Here is a 24,484-nt window from a genome sequence, read left to right on the forward strand (position 1 = left end):
AGAGTAGCCCCTTAAGACACAAACACAACAAGCACAGATTGGACCAAGAACAGTTCCCTAAGACACAGACACCACTTGCACCTATTGGAGGAAGAGATGGGTAGATGCCAGGGCAAAAAAAAAAAAATACAACAACATAAAGAACAATATGGCACCACCAGAATCTAGCAGTTCTACAACAGCAAGACCTGAACACAACAATGTTGAAGAAGCAGAAGAAAGCGACCTTAAAAATAACTTTATGAAGATGATAGAGGCCTTTAAAGAGTAAATGAAAAATTCCCTTAAAGAAACTGAGGAAAAGACAAACAAAAAAACTGGAAGAAATCAATAAATCCCTTAAAGAAAGCCAAGAAAAAGCAATTAAATGGGTGAAGGAAACAGTTAAAGACTTGAAAATTGAAACAGAAGCAATGAAGAAGACACAAACTGAGGGAATGCTGGAAATAGAAAATCTGAGTAAACAAACAGGAACTACAGATGCAAGCATAACCAACAGAATACAAGAGATGGAAGAGAGGATCTCTGGCATAGAGGGTACATTAGAAAAAAACAGATTCGTCAGTCAAAGAAAACACCAAAGCCAAAAAAGTCATAACACAAAACATCCAGGAAATCTGGGCCACCATGAAAAGGCCAAACTTAAGAATAATAGGGATAGAAGAAGAAGAATACCAATTTAAAGACACAAAAAAATATATTCAACAAAATCATAGAAGAAAACTTTCCCAATTTAAAGAAGGAAATACCTATGAAGATACAAGAAGCTTATAGAACACCAAATAGACTAGTCCACCCAAAAAAGTCCCCTCACCACATAATAATCAAACCACTAAACATACAGAATAAAGATAGAATATTAAGATCAGCAAAGGAAAAAAGGCCAAGTGACTTATAAAGGAAGACCCATCAGAATAACATCTGACTTCTCAATGGAGACTCTGAAAGTCAAAAGGTCCTAGACAGACATAATGCAGACACTAAGAGACCACAGATGCCAGCCCAGATTACTATATCCAGAAAAACTTTCAATCACCATAGACGTAGTGCACAAGACAAAACCAGATTTAAACAATATCTATCCACAATCCAGTTCTACAGAAAGCACTAGAAGAAAAAAATCCAACCTAAGGAAGTTAGATGCACCCATGAAAACATAGGCAATAGATAACCCCACAGCAAAAAATCCCAAAGAAGGGAAATACACACACACTACCACCAAAAGATAATAGGAATGAACAATCACTGGTCATTAATATCCTTAATATCAATGGACTCAATTCATCTATAAAAAAGATACAAGCTGGGTTGGGGATTTAGCTCAATGGCAGAGCACTTGCCTAGCAAGCACAAGGCCCTGGGTTCGATCCTCAGCTCCAAAAAAAAAAAAAAAAAAAAAAAAAAAAAAGATACAAGCTAACAGAATGGATACAAAAACAGGATCCATTCTTCTGCTCATACAAGAAACACACCTCAACTTCAAAGACAGACACTACCTCAGAGTAAATGGCTGCGAAAAGACTTTCCAATCAAATGGACTTAAGAAGCAAGCTGGTATATCTAATATCCTAATATCTAACAAAATAGACTTCAAACTAAAATCAATCAAAAGAGATCAGGAAGGACATTACATATTCATCACTGAAAAAATCCACCAAGATGAAGTCTCAATTCTGAACATTTATACCCCAAATACAAGGGCCCACTCATATTTAAAAGAAACATTACCAAAGCATAAATCACACATCAAACCCCATACACTAATAGTGGAAGATTTCAACACCCCACTCTCAGGAATGGAGAGGTCTGTCAGACAGAAACTTAACAGAGAAATAAGGGATCTAACAGATGTTTTGACTCAAATGGACTTAATAGATATCTACAGAACATTCCACACTAACACAAAAGAATATACCTTCTTCTCAGCACTCCATAGAACCCTCTCTAAAGTCAACCACATACTCCACATACTTGATCACAAAGCTAATCTCATCAGATACAAAAAAAATTGGAATAACCTCCTGTATTTTATCAGATCACCATCTCTTAAAGTTAGATTTCAACAACAACAAAAATTACAGAAAGCCTAGAATCTCACGGAAACTGAGTAATGCTCAACTGAATCACCAATGAGTCAAGGAAGAAATAAAGAAAGAAATTAAAGACTTCCTAGAGTCAATGAAAATGAACGTACAACATATCCAAACATATGGGACACAATGAAAGTAGTGCTAAGAGGAAAATTCATAGCACTAAATGTCCACATAAAAAAAGTTAGAGAAATCTCACACTAGTGACCTAACAGCACACCTTAAAGCTCTAGAACAAAAGGAAGCAAACTCACCCAGGAAAAATAGATGCCAGGAAATAATCAAATTGAGAGCTAAAATAAATAAAATAGAAACAAAGAGAACAATACAAAAAATCAATAAAACAAAGAGTTGGTTCTTTGAGAAAATCAACAAGATAGTCAAGCCCTTATCCACACTAACCAAATGGCAAAGAGAGAACAACCAAATTAACAAAATCAAAAATGAAAAGGGAGACATAACAACAAACAACAAGGAAATTCAGAGAATCATCAGGTCATACTTCAAAAACCTGTACTACACAAAATTGGAAAATCTAAAATAAATGGACAATTTTTTGAATAAGCACCACATACCAAAATTAAATCAAGACCAGATAAACAATTTAAATAGACCTATCATCCTTAAGGAAAGAAAATCAGTCATTAAAAGTCTCCCAACCAGGATCAGATGGTTTCAGACAGAATTCTACCAGAATTTCAAAGAAGAGCTACTACCAATACTCTTCAAATTGTTCCACACAATAGAAACAAAAGGAACATTACTAAACTCATTTTATGAGGCTACAGTTACCCTGATATCCAAACCACACAAAGATGCAACAAAAAGAGAATTACAGACCAATCTCTCTCATGAACACTGATGCAAAAATATTCAATAAAATACTGGCAAACCGAATCCAAGAACACATCAAAAAAATTATCCACTGTGACAAAGTAAGCTTCAACCCAGAGATGCAAGGATGATTCAACATATGAAAATCTGCCCAAAGTAATATACCATAAAAACAAACTGAAAGAGAAAAAAAAGCACATGGTCATCTCATTAGATGCTGAAAAGGTCTTTGACAAAATCCAACACTCCTTCATGATAAAGGTCTTAGAGAGATCAGGAATACAATGAACATACCTAAACATAATAAAGGCAATTTACAGCAAGCTAACAGCCAACATCAAATTACATAGAGAGAAACTCAAAGCAATTCCACTAAAATCAGAAACAAGATAGGGCTGTCCACTCTACCCACATCTATTCAATATAGTACTCAACAGTCCTAGCTAGAGCAATAACACAACAAAAGGAGATCAAGGGGATACAAATTGGAAAGGAAGAAGCAGTCAAACTTTTGTTATTTGCAGATGATATGATAGTATACTTGAGTGACCCCAAAGATTCTACCAGGGAACTCCTACAGCTGATAAACACCTTCAGTAATGTGGCAAGATACAAGATTAACTCAAAAAAATCAGTAGCTCTCCTATATACAAATGATAAACGGGCTAAGAAAGAAATCAGAGAAACATCGCCCTTTACAATAGCCACAAATAAGATAAAATACTTTGGGGTAACTCTAACCAAGCAAGTGAAATACCTGTATGACAAGAACTTTAAGTCTCTGAAGAAAGAAATTGAAGAAGACGTCAGAAAATGGAAAGATCTCCCATGCTCATGGATAGGTAGGATTAACCCACACACCTATGAACATCTGATTTTTGTCAAAAAAGCCAAAACTGTACAATGGAAAAAAGAAAGCATCTTCAACAAATGGTGCTGGCATAACTGGATGTCAACATGCAGAAGATTGCAAATAGATCCATATCTATCACCATGTACAAAACTCAAGTCCAAGTGGATCAAAGACTTCATCATAAATCCAGTTATACTGAACCTGATAGAAGAGAAAGTAGGAAATAGTCTTGAATGCATTGGCACAGGAGACCTCTTCCTAAATATGACATCAGTAGCACAGACACTGAGAGCAACAATTCATAAATGGGACCTCCTGAAACCAAGAATCTTCTGTAAGGCAAAGGACACAATAAATAAGACAAAATGACAGCCTACAGAATGGGAAAAGACCTTCACCAACCCCACATCTGACAGATCTCCAAAATATATAAAGAATTCAAGAATCTAGACATCAAAATATTAAACAATCCAATTTTTAAAAAATGGGCTACAGAGCTAAACAGAGAATTCTCAACAGAGGAATCTTAAATGGCCAAAACATATTTAAGGAATTGATCCACATCCTTAGTCATCAGGGAAATGCAAATCAGAATGACTCTGAGATACCATCTTACACCTGTCAGAATGACTAAGATCAAAAACACTGATAAAAGCTTATGTTGGAGAGGGTGCAGAGCAAGGGAAACACTCCTCCACTGTTGTTGGGAGTGCAAACTTGTACAGCCACTTTGGAGATCAGTATGGTGGTTTCTCAGAAAACTGGGAATCAATCTATCTCAAGACCCAGCTATATAACCCTTGGGTATATACCCAAGGAATGATCATCATACCACTAGGACACGTGTTCAATTATGCTCATAGCAGCATTATTTGTAATAACCAGAACCTGGAAACAACCTAGATGCCCCTCAACCAAAGACTGGATAAAGAAAATGTGGTACATACACACAATGGAGTACTACTCAGCAGTAAAAAACAATGACATGAAATTTGCAGGCAAATGGATGGAACTAGAAAATATCATCCTGAGTGAGGACAAACATGGTATTTACTCACTCTAAGTAGATACTAGATATAAAGCAAAGGACTACAACCCACAGTTCCAGAGAAGCTAGCTAATAAGGAGGACTCTAAGAGGAACACATGGATCTCCCTAGGAAGGGGAAATAGATGAGATCTCCATGAGTAAACTGGGGATGAGGGAGGGCAATGGAGTGTAGGGGATGGGGGATGAGAACACAAGGGAATGGGATGGTCGAGCTGGAACAGGGATGGAGTGGGAGAACAATGAAAGAGATACCATGATAGAGGAAGACATCATGTGGATAGAGAGAAACTGGGTGCTAGGGAAGTTCCCAGGAATCTATAAGGATGACCCCAACATAGACTGCTAACAATAATGGAGACGGTGCCTGAACCGGCTTACCCTAGTAATCACATTGGTTAATATCCTAACTGTCATCATAGAGCCTTCATCCAGTAACTGATGGAAGCAGATGCAGAGATCCACAGCCAAGCACCAGGCCAAGCTCCAGGAGTTCAGACAAAGAGAGAGAAGAGGGATTCTATGAGCAAAGGCATCATGATCATGATGGGGAAACCTACAGAGACAACCAAACCAAACTAGTGGGAACTCATGAACTTTAGACCAACAGATATGGAGCCTCCATGGGCCTGGACAAGGCCTTCTGCATAAGCCAGATGGTTGTATAGCTTGATCTGATTAAGGGGTCCCCTAGTAATAGGATCAGGATCCATCCCTGGTACATGAGCTTACTTTTTGGAGCCCACTACCTATGGTGGGACACCTTGCACAGCTCAATGCAGAGGGAAGGGCTTGGACCTACCTCATCTGAACGTACCAGGCTCTGCTGACTCCCCGTACCAGGCTCTTCTGACTCCCCATAGGAGGCCTTATCTTGTCAGTGGAGGGAATGGGGGGTTGCGGGAAGGCTGGGTGTGGGAGGAGGGAAGAGAGGGGGAATCTGTGGCTGCTATGTTAAAATAAAAAAAAAATTCTTAATAATCAAAAAAGAAAAAGAAAAATGGGCTATGGATCTGAACAGAGAATTCTCAAAAGAAGAATTTAAAGTGCTGAGAGTAGGAGAAATAATTTCCCTAAGTATGAGTCTCCTAATTGGTTATCTAATACCAATACATACAAGTAATACTAAATGGACTAAGCAGGTTGTGTTTATATATTTAGAGGTGTGTGTGTGTGTGTGTGTGTGTGTGTGTGTGTGTGTGTAACAATAGCAATTAAAGGAAAAGAGGTCATGATTTCAAAAGGGAACAAGTGGATGGAGCATGGGAGGGATTAGAGGGAAGGGAAGGAAGGGAGAAATATTATATATATGGGTATATATATTTATATGGATACAAAGTGGGTATAAGGAGGAGCTGGGGTGGATATGGCAAAGATATGCTATATGAAATCCTCAAAGAATCAATCAAATTAAAATTCTATGCTATTAAAAATAAATAAATAAATAAAAATTTCTTAACGCTAGACTCCTGATCCACAATGACTGCAAGTGCACAAGAAAGCACCGCACGCTTCAGCCAAGCTGGTTTTCATGCTGGCTTCCTCTCCCTGCAGAAACAAAGATGCTGCATGCCCTAATTTCCTCATCTCTGTGACCTGACACACAGCACCCCTGCTTGAGGATACCCTTTCCCTTCCCTGCTGGTTTCTGCTGCCCAAGGCCATCCCTGTACCCGCTTTCCCTAACTACTGGCCCTGGTCAGTGCACTCGGCACTTAACAAGATTATGAAAGTCACACACTGCTTGGTACCACCATTTGATTAGCAGTAATTACTTTTTAGCTTTTGTGTGGTCATGCCTTGACGTCTCAAGGACTCATAAATCCTTGAAATATTTTGTTTTAATTACCCCAAAAAATTTTGCTGCCATCTCTGGAAAAAAAAAAAAAAGAAGTCTCTCCAGAAATGCTTTCAACAGGGTAAGAGGGATGAATCTTCTACTGACATTTTTAAATGTTTGGTTTACCTAGCCAGCATTACTTTGAACTCTCTCAGACTTAAAGTCCTCTGTGAAAGGAATTGAACGCCATGAAAGCTATGAGTGTTCTCTCCTCACTTCACTATATATAGGGGGGTTTTCTCATATAATATATCCTGATCATGGTTTCTCCTCCCTCTACTCTGCCCAGTTCCTCCCCACATCCCCACACATCTCGATTCACACTCCCTTCTGTCTCTCATTAGAAAACAAATAGGTTTCTAAGGGATAATAATAAAGTAAGACATGATAAGATAAAACCAAAACTAACATATCAGAATAGGACAAAACAAACAGAGGGAAAAAGAGTCCAAGAAAGTGCACAAGAAGCAGATATAGACAAAGACACCCACTTGTTCACACAGTCAGGAATCCCACAGAAACACTAAACTAGAAGCTACACTATACACACAGAGGACTTATGGGGTAAAAAAGAGAGAAAATGATGTGTGTGTGTGTGTGTGTGTGTGTGTGTGTGTGTGTGTGTAATTACATATATATGTAAGGTTTTTGAAAACCCTGACATGACATCATGAGACAAGGAGCCTCCAAATACGTTGTTGAGTTCATTTTCTGTTGGCCAACTACTGTGGACATGCAGCCTCGCCTTAAGAGTGACGTGTTTTCCCAGTGAGACTTCCTTGGAAAAAATTAATTTTTCGTTTGCAAGTGTTTATCAATTGGAGACAGTTTCTAGGTTAGGGATGGGGGCATGTGTCCACTTCTCCTTTCAGCTCTAGGACCCCATTTGTTGCAGATCTGCAGGTCCTGTGCATGCTGCCTCAGTTTCTGTTCATTCTTTCATATGGGCATCAATCATGTTGATTTAGAAGGCCTTGTTTCTGTGGCATTCTCCATACCCTCTGGCTCTTACACTCTTCCTCTTCCACAGGGTTCCCTGAACCGTGAACGGAGGGATTTGATGGAGACATCCAGTTGAGTGTTCTTAAACTTACAACTCAAACGTCTGGAGACTCACATCTAAGGTCTCCAGATGGAATTCAGTTCTTGCAGTGACCAAGCTTCTCCTTCCCTTTGGATTACACACCTCACGGAGTACTCTAAATGCTCATTCCCTTGCCCGGGGATTCTGTTACACCTCCACCCTTACCCACCAGCCTGATCCTTTTTAAATTCCAAGAACCTCCTTCCTGTTCAGACTGTCAAACGGTACCTCACTTTTTAAAATGCATTTCTATGTGTGTAAGTATGTGGGTCTGTGCATGCCACAGCGCAGGTCAGGAAGTCAGATAACAGCTTGTGGGGCCAGGGATCAAACAGAAGCTGTCAGGCCTGACGGCAGCTGCGCACTGAGCCTTCTCACCACATCCACTCTTTTTCTTCATATAACTACCCTGTTCTCTGGAGGCTTCCTTGGCTACTGCAACCCTGCATAGGACTAGTCCTGTCTGCCCTGATTCCTTCAAAACAAGCTTCTATCACTGCCTCCACAGAGCACCTTTGTGCTCCTCTGTCCACGCTCCCACTAGCTTCTCTAAGCCTCAGAATAAACGTGGAGATAACCACCTCAACATCCCCATGTCGAGGACAGTTTCCATGGAAACACACAATAGAGGCTCTACAAAAAGTTGTTAAATATAGTTGATTAACATGTTTGATGACATAAATATGCTAGGTAGACTGTGGTTTTGTACAAATTAAGTGAACTAGAAGATAGACAAGACAGACTCATGAGCAGTCTTTGAAGAAAAGATACAACCATTTTGCCCAAAATAAATCTTACTGGGAAGTAAATTCTGCCATTAATATGTTCAACAGAAACTAGACCTCGGGTGGCTGTTTCCATGTGGTCCCCATCTCTAGACCCCAAGTCATCTTATATGCTCCTTTCCTTCCAAATAGATTTTTTTGAAGTGTAAAGTGCTGTCTTCACCAGCCATGGTGGCACACACCTATATTTTCAGAACAGAAGGCAGAGGCAACCAGATCACCAAAAATTCAAGGGTAGTCCAGTCTATATAGCAAATTTCAAATCAGCAAAATGTACATAATGAGACTCTCTCAAAAAACCAATTAATTAAAATACAACAGTGTTTCCTACCTGTGTTCTAGCTCCCGGATGGACAGTATCACCCCTGAGGTGGACGGCTTCTGCTGTACAGTGGCCAAAAAGGTGAATTCACTCTTATTCCGGAACAACTGGATCAGCTTCTCACTCACATGAGGGGCCGAGTGGATCTCTCTCTGTACATCTAGGGGTCAAAAAGGAGGCACAGGAGAAGCAGGGGGTAGGAGAAGAAGAGAAATACAGAAAACGGGAGCATGGGAAGAAGAAAAAGAAAGAGGGGTCAAGTTACAAGTGGAACACTTAAGGGTCCAGATTGCTTTTCTTCTCTTCTGTCAATAGCTTTTATTTTCCAGCACCATTCATCACCCCACACAGCTACAGTCACTCAACAAAAACCCCAGAAATGCTATCTCTGTCACCAGGCCCACTGTGACTTTGACAAGTCACAATAGGCCAGACAGTGGTTTTCTGACATAAATTTTGATGGGATAATGAGCAATTTGGTCTTCTGAAAAAAATCGATCAAGTCACTATAAATAAGGTTGGAGGTCGTCAGGTAAGGCGGTCCTGAGAGTCAGGGAATCTCAGACCTGAATAACTAATAACCCAAGGATAACCCTCAATTCTATGTTCCTCAGGAACTCGGCTTCCTTCTATCCAACATGCACCTGTCCTTGCCTTGCACCTACAAGGATATAGTAATAACGATACCAGACAACTCTGCCTTTGCTTAAAGAATAACGATAGTACATACTACTGATCTGTAACTGTGCTTGGAATAACTCTGTGAACGTGATGGATTACATTCCTTATGAAATATTCACGAAGGTTGAGGCCCACTCTGCAGGGCCTAGAGGTTCATGAACCCTGTTAATCCTGCGTCTGCCGAGGAGTCTCCATCTCCAACAGCAGCACACGGAGATGGGGCATCCTCATCACAACGCTCATTATGTCACACTCATCTCCCAGCATCAGAACTGGTCACCAAAGGACGAAAGCTGGGGAAGACATTGCAGAGAAAGGCATGGAAGTGTCCAAAGTTGCTTGGCAAAACACAGCATTGTATAATTTTGGCTTATTTGTCAAAAATCCATGGGAGGCCTGCCATTTTCTGAATAGAAACAGAGGAGGAGTGGATGGGGGGATACAGGGGAGATGGTGGAGAAGGGCCGGGAGGAGAGGAGGATCGGGAAACTGCAGTTGGGGTGTAAAATAAATAAATAAAAACCTTTTTTAAAAGTTGTTTAGCTCTAATAATCTTCAGCCAGAGGACCAGGATGCCTGATACTAGATAGTGTTTTCTAGACATGACAGGGAAGTTATACCCATAAAATCTCAATAATACAGCTGCCTAACCAAGACCTGCATAATGACAATACCAGTGTGACATGCCAGTGTGGTTGGGGGAAATTTCACAAGGCTCACCCCTAGATGAAGAGCTATAAGTACTCAGTGGCTCCAGAAAGGGAGAATCAGTGTTCTGCAGGGATGAGCCCCCTGGTAGGTTATCCAATCCCATGTGGTTAATCCTAAACACATGAACATTGAGCAACACTAAATGGACTCAGTAGATACACACACACACACACACACACACACACACACCCCTACATATATGTGCCTGTGTGTGTAACAACAATAATAATTAAAGAAGTTATGAATTTGAGAAGGTATGTGAGCAACATGGAAAATTGTAAATACAGTACTCATGTATGAAATTCCCCAAAAATAAAAAAATTTAGATTTAAAAAAAAATAAGAAAAAAAAGAGGCCGTGAATTTAAAAGATAGCAAGAAGGGGTACATGGGAGAGTTTGGAGTAAGGAAAGAGAAGGGGGAAATGATGCAAATGTATTATAATTTTTAAAAAAGAGAAGAAATAATTTTTAACAGTATATTTGGTGGTATCTTCTTGTATCCTGCCCAGCTCTCCTGACTATGTGATAATTATTTGGTTATTTCTCCAAGTAAAAGGGACCAGTACAGATCACAAAATTTCAACATCTGTGTAAGCCACATTACAAACTTGTCTTATGACCTTGATGTACATTAAAAACTAAATTGTGATATTTAAAGAGAAAATCCCTGGGACGGCTGACCAAAGCTCAGTCTTTTCATGTGCATGGAGGGAACGGACCAGGTGACCTCTCACAGCCCTTCCCAGCTTAGCTTCTGATTCATCCAGTCTCTGCTGCACATAAGAAGAGCACAGTCTCTCCAGCTGGAGAAGCCTGGGCTACGACTGGTAGAAAACAAGGAGTCCCATCACAGAGAGGCAGTCCACCAACAAAAGTCCACATGCTTGCCACTCACCTTTCCACCCAGCGAAAAGTCTTCAGTGTTTTATCTTTAAGTGCCATACTGGCTGAGACAAGAGAAAGCCACTTAAAGAGTGCTTCTGTGGGGTCTGGAGTGGACAGCTCAGTGGTAAAGAGCATTTGTTGTTCTGACAGAGGACCTGGGTTTGATTTGTAGCACCCACATGGCAGCTAAGAACTGCCTGTAATTTTAAATCCAGGGGACCCTCGGCCCACTTCTGGCTTCCATGGATACTGTGTTCACATAGTGCACAGACATACATGTAGACAAAACACCCATACACATAAAATAAAAATACTGTCTTAGAAAGGAAAAAGTGCTTCTATGTCTTCTACAGAATTACTCCTGAACACTTCCTGAGACATCTTCTAATTTGACTAACATAGGAACAATTTATCTTACAAATTAGAGAATATTGGAAAGATTTTATTAACTTTATTTTTTATCATTAGTGCTAAGCAAAATCCTAGATTTATTGCCAGAAAAAATAAAAGATTCCTGGGATGAGCTTGTGCTTTCTTTTGTCCTTCTCTGTTCATTAATTAGGAGTCAGAAAATCGGGAGTAGCTGCCTGGAGAGCTCCTTCCAGATGCCAAGTGTGGGCCCATTGGAAAGAGGGCTGTAGTCAGTCAGTACTGCCTGCTCTGGGCGGAAAGCACTCATGTCTCCCTGTCATGCTAGCCATAGTGTGCTCAGCTCCCTCTCTCTTGCCTTTGAGTGTCTAGCCCCTGACCAAATTTCTTAAGCAACAAATTCATATACACAACTCCTTACTTAATACACCCTTCTAGACGTCTAGTCACTATTTTAACCTTCCATAGTTACAAGACTCTTACTCTTTGACCAAGCCCTCAAACACCCTGATTTCCAGTCTTCATAAATGTGATACCCAGTTCACTCAAGCCAAACACTGGAAAATGTCCTTGGTTCTCCACGTCCAATCCTAGAGCAGGCCACACAACTGTCAGGTCTGGAATGTATCCACTGTTCCCCAAGTTCGCTCCAGGTTCATGTCCAGGTCACTCTCATACTCCCTTGAGATTCTCAGTTGACATTTCCAGGCCATCTTCTTTTCCCCACCTTGCACACAACAGCCAAGTGCTCTTTTTAAAACAAACATTTGCATTATGATAGGCTCCTGTTAACATTCTGCAGAGGCTTCCCACTGATCATGGGATAAAATCCAATTCCATTACGATGCCTCACCCATGTGTCCATGATACAGATCTGAGGCACCTTCCACCTGATCTCATTCACCCGTCTTCATCCACTAGAGAAACACACCCTTGCCTCACATCTTTGCCTCTACCCTCTTCCTGGGGAGCTCTGTACACACCTGGATCCTCCTCCTTGATCTCTCACTGCAAGCCCTGAGCCATGAGTGAGGGCTCCCCAGGGATGGCCCTCTTCCCATCACTCTGAGTATCTCCTCCATATGACTTGTCATCACACAGATTATGATCAGTTCATTATCTCCATATGTAACAACCACAGTCTATGTGTTATTTACTTTCTCTCCCTGAAAGACTGCAGGCTCCTTGATAGCTATTTATTCATAGTCTGACCCCCATTCTTTATGCCTGACACAAAGAAGACATCCAATTTAGATATACTGATTGCTTCATTTATTTTCCTTACTTATATTTTCACTTTAAATAACTACATTTACTGCACTCAGAAAATATGCAAAACCAGGAGGTAAATTGATCTTTCTCAAATGCCAGTGGATATCTAGTTTTAAAAAATGGCATTTGGAGCCAAACCCCCTCTTCTGCAGAGGACACCCCTGAACAGTCAAAACTGGCTCTACCAGTCTTTCCTGGCTCACCCACCCTTGAAGGTTGAACAACTCACATCCTAGATTTCACATGTCTCTTCATAGATGATTTGCATATTGAAGTAAAAAGACCCAGCAGCACCTACCAGAGGAAAACACAAGAAATGCCCGGTTGGATACATGGAGACATCACATGCAGTCTCATCGCTGTCAGGTAAGCACTTGACAGAATTCAGACAAAACAAACAAAAGTGACCCCGCTTCCCACAGCATAGGGGCCGGAACACCAGAGCAGGCGTCACATCACTGAGGCTGCTCTGAGTTTGGCAACTGGGTGGCCTTGGACAAGACATTTCTCTTTGAACCCCATAATCAAGTGCTGAAGATCAAGGGATCAAGTTATATGATGTCTTGGCCTCAACATCTTCTCATTATTGTTAACTAATTTATTCTGCCCTAGACATATAGCAAAAGAGGGTATTTTTCCATCTACTAAGCACCCAGATTTTATAATTGTTCTTCTTTGTTCAATTACCAAATTAATATTTAAAGTTTTCAGTTCCTCAAATACTGGTGTGTCACCTCCTCTGCAGGAGCCGACTTCTTCCCAGAGTTGAAAGAGCAATGAATGAAAATGAATTAATGAGACCCTGTAGCAAATGCTGTACTGCCATGTTCTCCCACTTTGATGCGTGTTCACGGTGTTCCTTAAGAATATTCCATCTATGAGAGGGAACAAGAAAAATGTATGTGTTGGATCAAGTTCATAGGAAGTGTGAAACGTAGATATCAACTGAGAGATCTGTGAAACATGTTCAATCATAGACCAAATAAACAGAATGAAAGTGCTGAGCACAGGCAAGAAGGGGAATGAAGAGCTGATGCCTTCTTCTGGTTTCTGGTACTGTACTCACATGTACACACACACACACACACACACACACACACACACACACACACACACACACACAGGGGGGAGGGATTCATACACATACCACATATGTTTAAATATGTTTTTAAAAAGAAAGCTATTAATGTTATGAAGGACACTGGGCTAGGAGGCCATTACACGAAGATGCCAAGTCAGATTATCCTACAGAACACATTCCTAACTGTGTGACATCTGCTGTTTGTCATCTTGTGGTCTTGGTGTCTATGTCAGTGCAAAGAGACAAGTCCCCATCACATGCCCATAGCTGAGCACTCTACAACCACCCAGGAAACACTTAATGGATGAGGCAAGAATTCCTTATGAGGCAAATGCCCTCAAGTAAAGAAACTGAGTCATATAGATATACCCTGGGTAAGCCAGGGTCAAGAGTCAAGGCACAGAAGAATAAGCAGCATGGCGGTTATCAACAATGACCATCGTGCTCCCTAGCAATCACCTACCCTGCTTACCTGTCACCCCTTCTCTTTTCCACTCTGCCACTACCCCTGCATCTGAGTACTGCAAGCCCCGCTGCCCTTCCTCCAGGACACAGCACTCCCACACTGCTGTACCCATCTGTAGCAGCTTTTTCAGGAACCAGCCACCTCCGACTATCTCAGGCCAGCTGGGTCCCTGTATTCTGTCCTCACTGTACTCATACCACAATCACCAGTTTTATGTGTGCAATCATTTTTGCATGTGAATAACTTATTAAATATTATCTTCCTCTGCTGTAGCTCCCACGAGAAACTGTTTACCAATGTGTACCAAAACCTACTACTACAGTGCCTGGCACAGAGATCCAATCACTTGATTAATAAGGGTGATCTGGATAGCAAACTCCTGAATAAAACATAAGGAAGGGAATAAGCAACACACACATAACCCCCAAACTGTTGAGACAAAGTGCACTCCAATAGCAAGCTACCGAAGGAACAATAAATCTGGATGAGCATCCCAACTCTTCCATTAGGGAATGGAGCCTGGGGAACCCTATGACACATGACACTAATCAATTTTTATAATTACTATTTGATTCAATCAAAAGACATCCCAGTGCCCCCATAATTCCACTAATGAGAGAGGATGTGCGAGGCAGCTGAGTTCTCCTTACACCTTTGATGATACCAGTAAGAAATATCAACACAGCCCAACCTCTGTTGCAAGACGTCAACTAACTTTTTAGACTGCCTCTCTACACTGCCTGAATCAGCCCTTTCATCTCCATCACTCCATCCTGACTCAGAAGCTTTTCTTACATGATTAAGATTTTATTATTTAACAAAAAACTATCTTACATTAGGGAATGAATTATGGTATAGATGTCTGATGGAAAATTATATATGATAATATCAAATGATACTGAGATGATGAGATAATGAAGGAAATGTCTAACCAATCCTGTCCAACAGTTACCAAAATGATCCAGGTGTGGTGAGGCGTGTCTGTATTCCCAGAACTTACTTGAGGTAGAGACAGGAGGATTACACAAGTTTGAGACCAGTCTAAGCTACATAGTAAGTTCAAAGCCAGCCTAAGCTGAGTCATAGTAAGACCTTGTCTCAAAACTCCCAAGAGATGGGGATCTTGGTTAATGTTAGAATGCTTGGCTGGGCTGTGCAAAGCCCTTGGTACATTTCCCAGAACTGCATATGCTACATAATCACATTCACAAAGTAAAGTCAAATGTAGACAGAATCTATTCAGCTATTCACGTAGACAGTAGCATGGTCTTCAGGCAATACTAGCCACTGGGGGTGATAAGTAAACTGTTTTTTTTTCTTTCCATGTGTCAGAATTTCTCAACTTTCTCTGGAAGTTAGTGTAAGAAAAAAAAACATCAAATAAAAAGAGAAAAACAGGAAAGGAATGCTACAAAAGAAAAAAACAAAAGCATTAGTCCCTCTACTGTCCATCATAGTCATGAGCATCCTTAAGTCATGAAACAGCAGGCGATCCCCAAGCTCAGCCCAGACTTGATCTCTATGCAGACCCTCCTCTCCTTGAATGGAAGGACCAGTCAGCTCTAAACGGCCTGATGGGATATTTAAACTAAAATAGGGCACTCAGCCCTTGACATCCAGACCCTATGTCCACCTGTATCAGATAGTTAAGAAAAATAGCAATAATTTGTCATCAAGCTCCATCAAACATGGTTTTAATCTGTTCTGTCAAGAGCCCAAGTGTCAAGCAGATGTGCCCACTGCATGGAAATATGTAGCTCTGCACACAGGAAGACACTAGACTTGAGCAAGAATGCTGCCTCCTGTGAGGTTTGCTGTCCGCATTCTTCAAAAGATAGAAAGACATCTTCATCCCTGAGCTTTGTGAAGTACCCACCCATGCATCCATTCACTCTCTTGCTCCCTGCTGTGGGATGTTCTGTATGGCAAATGTGTTGCTAATTAGTCAATAAATAAAACACTGATTGGCCATTGGCTAGGCAGGAAGTGTAGGCGGGACAAGGAGGAGAATAAAGCTGGGAAGTGGAAGGCTAAGTCAGAGAGACACTGCCAGCCGCCATGATGAGAAACAGCATGTGAAGATGCCGGTAAGCCACGAGCCATGTGGCAAGGTATAGATTAATAGAAATGGATTAATTTAAGCTGTAAGAACAGTTAGCAAGAAGCCTGCCCACGGCCATACAGTTTGAAACCAATATAAGTCTCTGTGTTTACTTGGTCAGGTCTGAGAGGCTGTGGGACTGGCAGGTGAGAGAGATTTGTCCTGACTGTGGGCCAGGCAGGAAAACTCAAGCTACAGCTCCCCATTTAAATACCTTTATTGAACACTCCTCTGACTCAAGGCAAGTGGAATAATATGCATCTCCACAAGGTGTAAGGCTGCCCCCGGTGGTGCATGCCCTTCAGGGGCAATATAGGGTAGTGGCTAACAGCTCAGGAGCTAGGTCAACTGTCTGCTAGAGATCTCCCATGTATGTGTGGGCACACATGCACGTGTGTGTGTGTGTGTGTGTGTGTGTGTGTGTGTGTGTGTGTGTGTGTGTGTGTGTGTTGTGTTTGATATTGGACATTAAACCCAGGGCTGCACGCATGCTAGACAAACAATCTATCCCCAAAGCACCTCCACAGAACTTTTCTTCCATTTTCTTTTAAGACCAGGTTCATCATTAAATTTCCTGTGCTGGCCTTGAACTTGTGATTCTCATGCTTTAGCCTCTTGAGTAGCAGGGATTACAAGCCTGCTATGACCACCAGACCCAGCTGAGATTCCAGGTTTATCTAACAGGTGTGTAACCTTGGGCCAGTTAACCTCTCTGTATGTCATATTCCCTCATCCCCCAAACAAGAGTAAATTGCATGTACCCCATGGAGACGGTACAACTATGACAATTAAATTAAGTAGTTGATTTTAACCCTCAAGATAGAGTCTCTCCATAAAAAGCACATGGTGTTTGGAACACCTGGGATGAAAGTCCAGATACTGTAGGCTATGAAAAGTACCAAACTACATTCATAGCCAGAATTGTTGCTGAACTGAAGCAAAGACCACGCTTGTAGCTGGGTATGGCTGTGGGCCATGGGGAGAGCAGAAGGCAGGTGAACAGGTGTTGCTGGCTATGGTTTGTGGCAGGCTTAACAGTCTGTTCCAACTCTCATTTGCTTACAAGAAAATGGGAAGAGTGAATGGGATTTCTGGCCACTGCAGTCTAGGTCTAGCCAGCCAACACCTAGACAGTTTTGAATTTTTATTTTTGCTAAGGATTTTAAATGAATTCAAGTAATTCTTCAAAGCATCCCAATGATGGCAGTGCTCTTGTATCATCCCATGGGTGAGGTGCAGAGCAAGATGCAGAAGCCTTTTGTGGAGTAGGTAGAATTCAAAGTCTGATCCATTTCAGACCAACCTCAGGAGACCACTGCCCATCTTCTCAGACATACCAGGATCTGGCTTCCAGCTCTACCCTGTACACTCTAGAAAGCTCAGCTTCCTTTCTCCATTTTTAAGTGGACTTGTGTGTGGCAGGATGGTGATATCCTGCTGTCTTGGGGTATTTATTGTTTTGAAGAGGAACCATGACCACAGCAACTCCTATAAAGGAAACACTTAATTGGGGTAGCTAGCTTACAGTTCAGAGGTTCAGTCTATTATCATCATGACAGGGAGCATGGTGGCATGCAAGAAGACGTGGTGCTGGTTTAATAGCTGAGAATCATACATCTTGCAGGATTTAGGAAGTTGACTGAGACACTAGGCAGTAACTTGAGGATAGGAAACCTCAAAGCCCACCCCTACGGTGACACATTTCTTCCAACAAGGCCATAGCCACTCAAATAAGACCACACCTCCTAATTAGTGCCACTTCCAATGAGATTATGGGGACAATCACATTCAAACTACGACACCTGCCTTTCAGATTTCTGTAATAAAGAAATGAAAGAATGAATCCACAGGCAGTGCCATCCCTAAGGAAGTTTCTGAGGTGTGTGCAAAGGAGGATGGAAAAGTTACATACCTAACCCCGATCAGGACAGTTTCCCAAATGTCTTTGTATACATGCACGACACATTCCATAACTGTAAAAACCACTGCATGGGCAATAAGAGACTCACTATAGAGAGAACAAATGCCTGACCCAAAGAAACGAAAGGACTTAATCAAGATCCCATCTCCAGTAGGCAGCAAAGATGTGTGTGCTGACTAAATCAGGAGGTCTTACTGTGCACAGCTTCCCTGACCCCAAACCACTGCATGTCATTAAACCTCCCTCCACAGCCATGCCAGGGTCAGCCTCCTCCGAGATCCTCAGCTACCATGTCCTGAGGATGCACCCATGAGCTTGCATTAAAAGTTTGGATTGGTGGCTGATCTAATTATAATTAATCCCCATTTGTGCACAGTCCTAATTTTAGTCATGAAAGAGACTTTTTAAACACTGCATTGGCCTTGACCTCACTACATCTTCTCAATGTCAATATTAAACAGTAGGACATCGTGTTCAATAGCTAAGCTCTCCAATCCATGATAGTTCATTATAAATCATTTTTTACATGTTGCTTCGAATGCTGTTTTTTTGAGATTAAAAATCTGCCTGCATTGAAATTCAGGGTGATTTTAATATGCAAGCCTCCTACAGAGATGATGTCTCATTTTAATTATTGTTTCGGTTTAATGGGTTTTCATTAAATTAGAGAATGGAACAATTACTAGGGTGAACAGCTCATGTTTTAGAGGTAAGTTCCCGGGACTCTGGGGCAAGAAGACAGTTGTGACACACATAAGCAAAAAACTGAGCCCTCAAACACCCTAATTGTTGTGCTAGAAACCCCATCCAACTACTGAGGGATCTGGATGCAGAGATCCATGACTAGGCCCCGGGTGGATCTCTGGGAGTCCAATTAGCGAGAATGAGGAGGGTTTATATGAGCGAGAATTGTTGAGACCAAGGTTGGATAAAGCACAGGGACAAATAGCCAAATGAATGGAAACACATGAACTATGAACCAATGGCTGAGGGGTCCCCACTGGATCAGGCCCTCTGAATGGATGAGACAGTTGATTGGCTTGATCTGTTTGGGAGGCACCCAGGCAGTGGGACCAGATCTTGTGCTCATTGCATGAGTTGGCTGTTTGAAACCTGGGGCCTATGCAGGATTGTTTGGCTCGGCCTGGGAGGAGGGGACTAGACCTACCTGGACTGAGTCTACCAGGTTGACCTCAGTCTGTGGGGAAGGCTTTGCCCTGGAGGAGATGGGAATGGGGGGGGGGTGTTGAGGGGAAGGTGAGGGGGACGGGAGGGGGGAGAACAAGGGAATCCGTGGCTGATATGTAGAACTGAATTGTATTGCAAAATAAATTAATAAAAAAAAAAAAAAAAAAAAAAAAAAAAAACTGAGCCCTGAGAGATATGCTTGTATCTGACTAATGGAAGACAGAACAGGTGATTTCCTCGCCCAGCTTCAAAATACAAGCTGAGTCCCCTCTCAGCACTACACTAACAACTCAGAGCATGGGCTCCACTGGGGAGCGCTTGACCACTTAACTCTCTCTCAAGAATCCAGATGCCCCTGCCATTGAACCAGAGAGCTCTTTCAAAAGTTCACAGCCTGTAAAGCAAGGTGTCAAACCACAGGCACACAGCCCTGATGAAACTGTCTCACACACAAGTAATTCCGTTGCTTTAGTGGATTAATGTCTGACCTCCCACCCCTGGGAAATTGTTCCAACTTCAATATAGGATGCAATGACCAAAGCCATAGTAATTAACAAACTGCTGGGGGGATGAGAAGAAATGGCTTGGATGACCAGAGCAGCATTTCACCCCAGAAACTACACAAATTTGTTATTCTGGGACCAACAAGACAGTGTTGCCTCTGACAGACATGAAGGAAAGAAAAATAATGGAAAGGGTGGGGAGTGAGAGGTCAAACCAAACCGCGGAATCAAGGTCAGAGCTAAAGGGTGTGACTCCTTACCAGGGGGAGGGTCTTTCCTAATTAGCTAATGGAGAAAGAGAAGGGAAGCTAGAGGAGCAGTTCCTGAGAAAACTAGCCTGTTCCAGTCAGGCAAGCCTGGCAAACAGTGCAGAGACCTCTTCCCCTGCCTGGAGAAGCAGAGCAAAGAACCTTTCCACAACATAAGAAATCACAAAGCGACATGAAACGCACACAGCTCAGCAGCCACCAAGGAATGGCACCTTCATCCTCACTCTCACCCCAGGCCCGGCCTCGTATTTCAGTGCTCATGGGATACCATGTAATGATAATTCCATTCATGTATACACTACGCAATTATCAAGTCAGAATAGTTAGCAACCCTGTCTCCTCAAATACATTTAACTATTTTAATAACATAGTAATTGAACTTGTTTATGGGATGTGGTCTGGTATTTCAATACCCACACACAAGGTCCTAATTAATCAGGATAACCAGTGTTTCCATGTCTTTAGCAAGGCTACATGTGGAAATGCCCAACTCCTCCCATCCAGTTAGCCATAAAACATGGACCAGGTTCACTTGTGACAGGGGCAATAATGGAACTCGTCCAGGTAATGCTTGCTTTCAGCTCTTTTATTTCTACTGTCCTAAAAAGTGCATCATCAGCTCTTCCTTCCTGGGTATTAATCCAATTACACGCCTTGTTAGCTAATTAGTTCTGGGTGCACTGCTGGAGCGGTCCTCCTCACTATTTATCTCTGTGTTTTGACCGCAGGGGGGGTGTGGTATGGGGAGACCATGCATTACTGGCCTTTTAACCTGAGTGAGCGGGGACAGTAAAACTTTCCTGGCAAGAAATAGGCCACCTGACACTCCAGGCTTTTAGAGGAACTCCGAGTAACGTGGGCATCTTTCCAGAAAGGGGGCAGTGGGTGTTCCTTTTTGCTGTTTTTCACTGATCTTATTCCAACTACATTAAACACCAGTGTCACCTTTAAGATGAACTATGCATCTGTTGTTTGCTTCTTGAGATCAAAGCCAGTGATTCTGGTCAAAGGATCCCATTTAGCCAATGTCCGCACTCCCCACTTTCAAGTAAGAGTCACAACCAGAAGCTGAAACTACAAGCCCTGTTTACTGAAGCATTTTCAAAATAAATAAATATGCATTGAAGCAAAGGTTAGTCTTTGATCATTATTGCAAACAACCTAGTCCATGCCTGTCCTGAGTGTCCAAGTTCCATGGACCACTCCCCTTCAATTTCCTACTTCATTTCAAAGGTGCCTGTTAGGTCCCCGAGGGATCATCTCTATTTGTATGTGATCTGACTTTGCAGTAGGCATTTCTTTCTGCTCCCTACTAACTGCACTGAAAAATGTAGTTATTTTATTCTTCTATATCCACAATTGGACCTCCAGGAAGTTCTCTGTGGAAAGGAGAAAAAAGTGTCTGAAGTACTCACAGTCTCCATGCATATGTATGACAATTCCCCTCCCACTTGGAATGTTAGCCACTCCCTGTCCAAATTCCAACCATTTTGAGGTCCAATCAAGCTTCTCTAATAATCCAAGGTTCTGGAACCCGAGCTGAAGATGATTTTCCCTTTCAACGTCTAAGTTCAATCATTTGTTTGCCCATATAGGGTTCTGTGGTACCAGTTATCTGTGCCAGGCTCTGTAGACTTCAGAATTGGCCTGAGAGGACACATCCAGCCAGTACTTTCAGCTGAATGGACACATCATAGCACTGATATCTTGACAAACCAGTGGCCAGGTGGCCACCTGGCTTCTAGGTGCCTCTCAGAAGCTGCCCAAAATTGTCTTCAGCTCCTCTGTTAGGTACTCTACCCAATGAGCTCTATGCTTCTCTGGTTTTCCTCCATGGCTAGGCCATCTTGGAACTCCTTAATTACATCTTGCTTTTCCTAGTCACTAATTGTCAGAACACCCCAGAAAGCCCTATCCATCAGCAAGTCCTGGATTCTACCTCAGTTGCCACAGTGACCCCTGACTCTATAGACAGGCTTTGTACCAGCTATCCACCATCAGCCTCCTTTCTCTTGGACCTTTCTTCCATCCTCTCTCCTAGTTTCTCCCTCTTCTATTAATCCTTGCATCTCTTCTTGCTTTCTCACATGGACAGCAAAGAATTCAAGAGAGCCGTACTTTTCAATCACCTCAGCCCTCATCTCAAATCCTCAAACAGTTGACTGTAGTAACTTCCTGCAGCTGCTGTAAGAAACCACTGAAACACTGCCTTAAGAGGACATGCTTGTTTGACGTCAAAGTTCTAGGGCCCTAGGGATCTTAAGAGACAAAGGCAAGGTTCAGACAGTGCTGTTGATTGAATGTGAGATCCACCCACTACCATAAGTGTTTGAACATTTGGTCCTCAGCTGATTGGTGCTGTGTGGGGGCTGTGAAATATTTAGAACATGGAGCCTAAATAAATGAAATGTGTCCCTGGAGGAGGGCCTTGGGTTTTTCCAGACGAGCATGCTCTCTGTCTGGTCTCTGCTTCCTTGTCTGTCTAGATGTGCAGAGTCCCAGACACATACTCCGGCTGTCATGAACTCTGCCATGCCATCCCTGCCATGATGGACTGTATCTTTGCAAACTCCAAGCCAGAGTAATCCCTTCTTCCCTGAAGTTGACAACAAGAAAAGCAACTGATTAGATAGTGTAGTTATCCCTCTGGGATCTCTGGGGAAATCTATTTCTGTGTGCTTTCCAGCTTTCTACGGTCTGTGTCTCCCTCCCTGTCTTTAGCAGCACAGCCTCTAATGATCCCTCTCTGCCTCTGCCTCCTCATCTTTTCTCTCCGACTTCCTATTTCCATCTCATAAGGCCCCTTATTATCCGGGGCTCTCTGGAAAGCCTAGTATGGGATGCCTTCTTCCAGTTCCTTAACCAGCTCTGCAGAGTCCCGTAACTCCGTCCTGGGTTGTGGAGATTATGAAGTTATCTACTGCGGGGGGCAGGCCATTATTCTGCCTACAATGCTGCCTGCTACAATGTGAATAAAACCTAATTCTTTGTCCTGACTTGAATGATTTCACATGATCTAACCATGGCCATGCTCTTCTGGAATCCTCTGGAACACCCACCCTCCCTGTGGATGCCAGGCTCTGTAGACTTCCATCCATCCACATGCTCAACAAAGGACATCTGTATGCCCCTTAAAGTTGTCTGAATCTGAGGGAATTTTCCCAGATGTTCTGAGAATGTGGGCTCTGGAGCAAAGTAACCTAGGTCAATTCCTGACTTCGCCAGTACCTGAACATTTAGCCTTGACCAACTGATTCCTTTAATTTCCTTTTCTGTGCCTCAGTTTTCCCTCCTGTAAAATGGGCTTCTATTACATCTCCCTTTCAGAAGTCAGTTAATGGATGTAAATGATGTAGAACAGTGTCTAGCAGAATCATCAATAAAACTATAGGTAAACATCAAGAATATACTCTTCGCACATCTGGCTCTCCTTTAGCCATCAGTTCCAATATCACATCTTCAGAAATGCTTCTACCAACACTCCTATTTAAAGCCAACCCTCTCCCTAAGTTGTTTGGTGATTCTCAGCCCCCTGCCTCTGTGTGTGTGTGTGTGTGTGTGTGTGTGTGTGTGTGTGTGTGTGTGTGTGTGTGTGTGCTGCTTTTTACTTCCATCACAACATATATATGAGGTTAATACTTGTTTACCACACCTGCTTATCATCCTTTACCACCTCTGCAGGAAAGAAGACTCATGTAGAGCTGTAGATAGAAACTCTTGTCTTTTCTCTGCTGTAATGTTCATACCCAGAACAGTACCTAATATATGAATGGTTGATCAATATTTGTTGAGTATGTGGATGGATGGATGGATGGATGGATGGATGGATGGATGGATGGATGAATAGATTCCTGGTACTTTCTTTGCTGCACTTAGACAAGGACTCCCCAAGGGCAGGGCACCTGTCATATTCTTTGTGTTCAACAAGAACCCAGGACAGTGACCTGCACACAGCAGTATATTAGACTCTCCTGATGATCAATATGTAAATGAGAATATAAAGCCTCTTATAAAGGTAAAGATACACACAAAATCATCATCATCATCACCATTATCATCCCTCCATCTGGTCAGAGATTGAAAGATAAGGGATTCCAAAATTACACATTGGAATGAGAGACTGAGCGAATTACAGGAGTTTCTCAGTCTAGACCTGTCGTCTGCACGTACAAGTGGGTCAG

At 42.1% G+C, this 24,484-nt stretch overlaps 1 protein-coding gene across 2 annotated transcripts in view; it reads right to left on the minus strand.

The window, feature by feature from the left end:
• Nell1 (neural EGFL like 1) overlaps window positions 1-24,484 on the minus strand; it is an 839,269-nt gene that overhangs the window by 744,316 nt on the left and 70,469 nt on the right. For both annotated transcript variants that reach the window (XM_052761990.1, XM_052761989.1), the window contains exon 3: window positions 8,865-9,015. In XM_052761990.1, coding sequence (XP_052617950.1) covers window positions 8,865-9,015 — 151 coding nt within the window. The remainder of the gene's footprint in view (window positions 1-8,864; window positions 9,016-24,484) is intronic.

Source organism: Peromyscus californicus, unplaced genomic scaffold (genome assembly GCF_007827085.1).
Source record: "Peromyscus californicus insignis strain IS unplaced genomic scaffold, ASM782708v3 Scaffold_4__1_contigs__length_199733344, whole genome shotgun sequence".
NCBI lineage: Eukaryota > Metazoa > Chordata > Mammalia > Rodentia > Cricetidae > Peromyscus > Peromyscus californicus.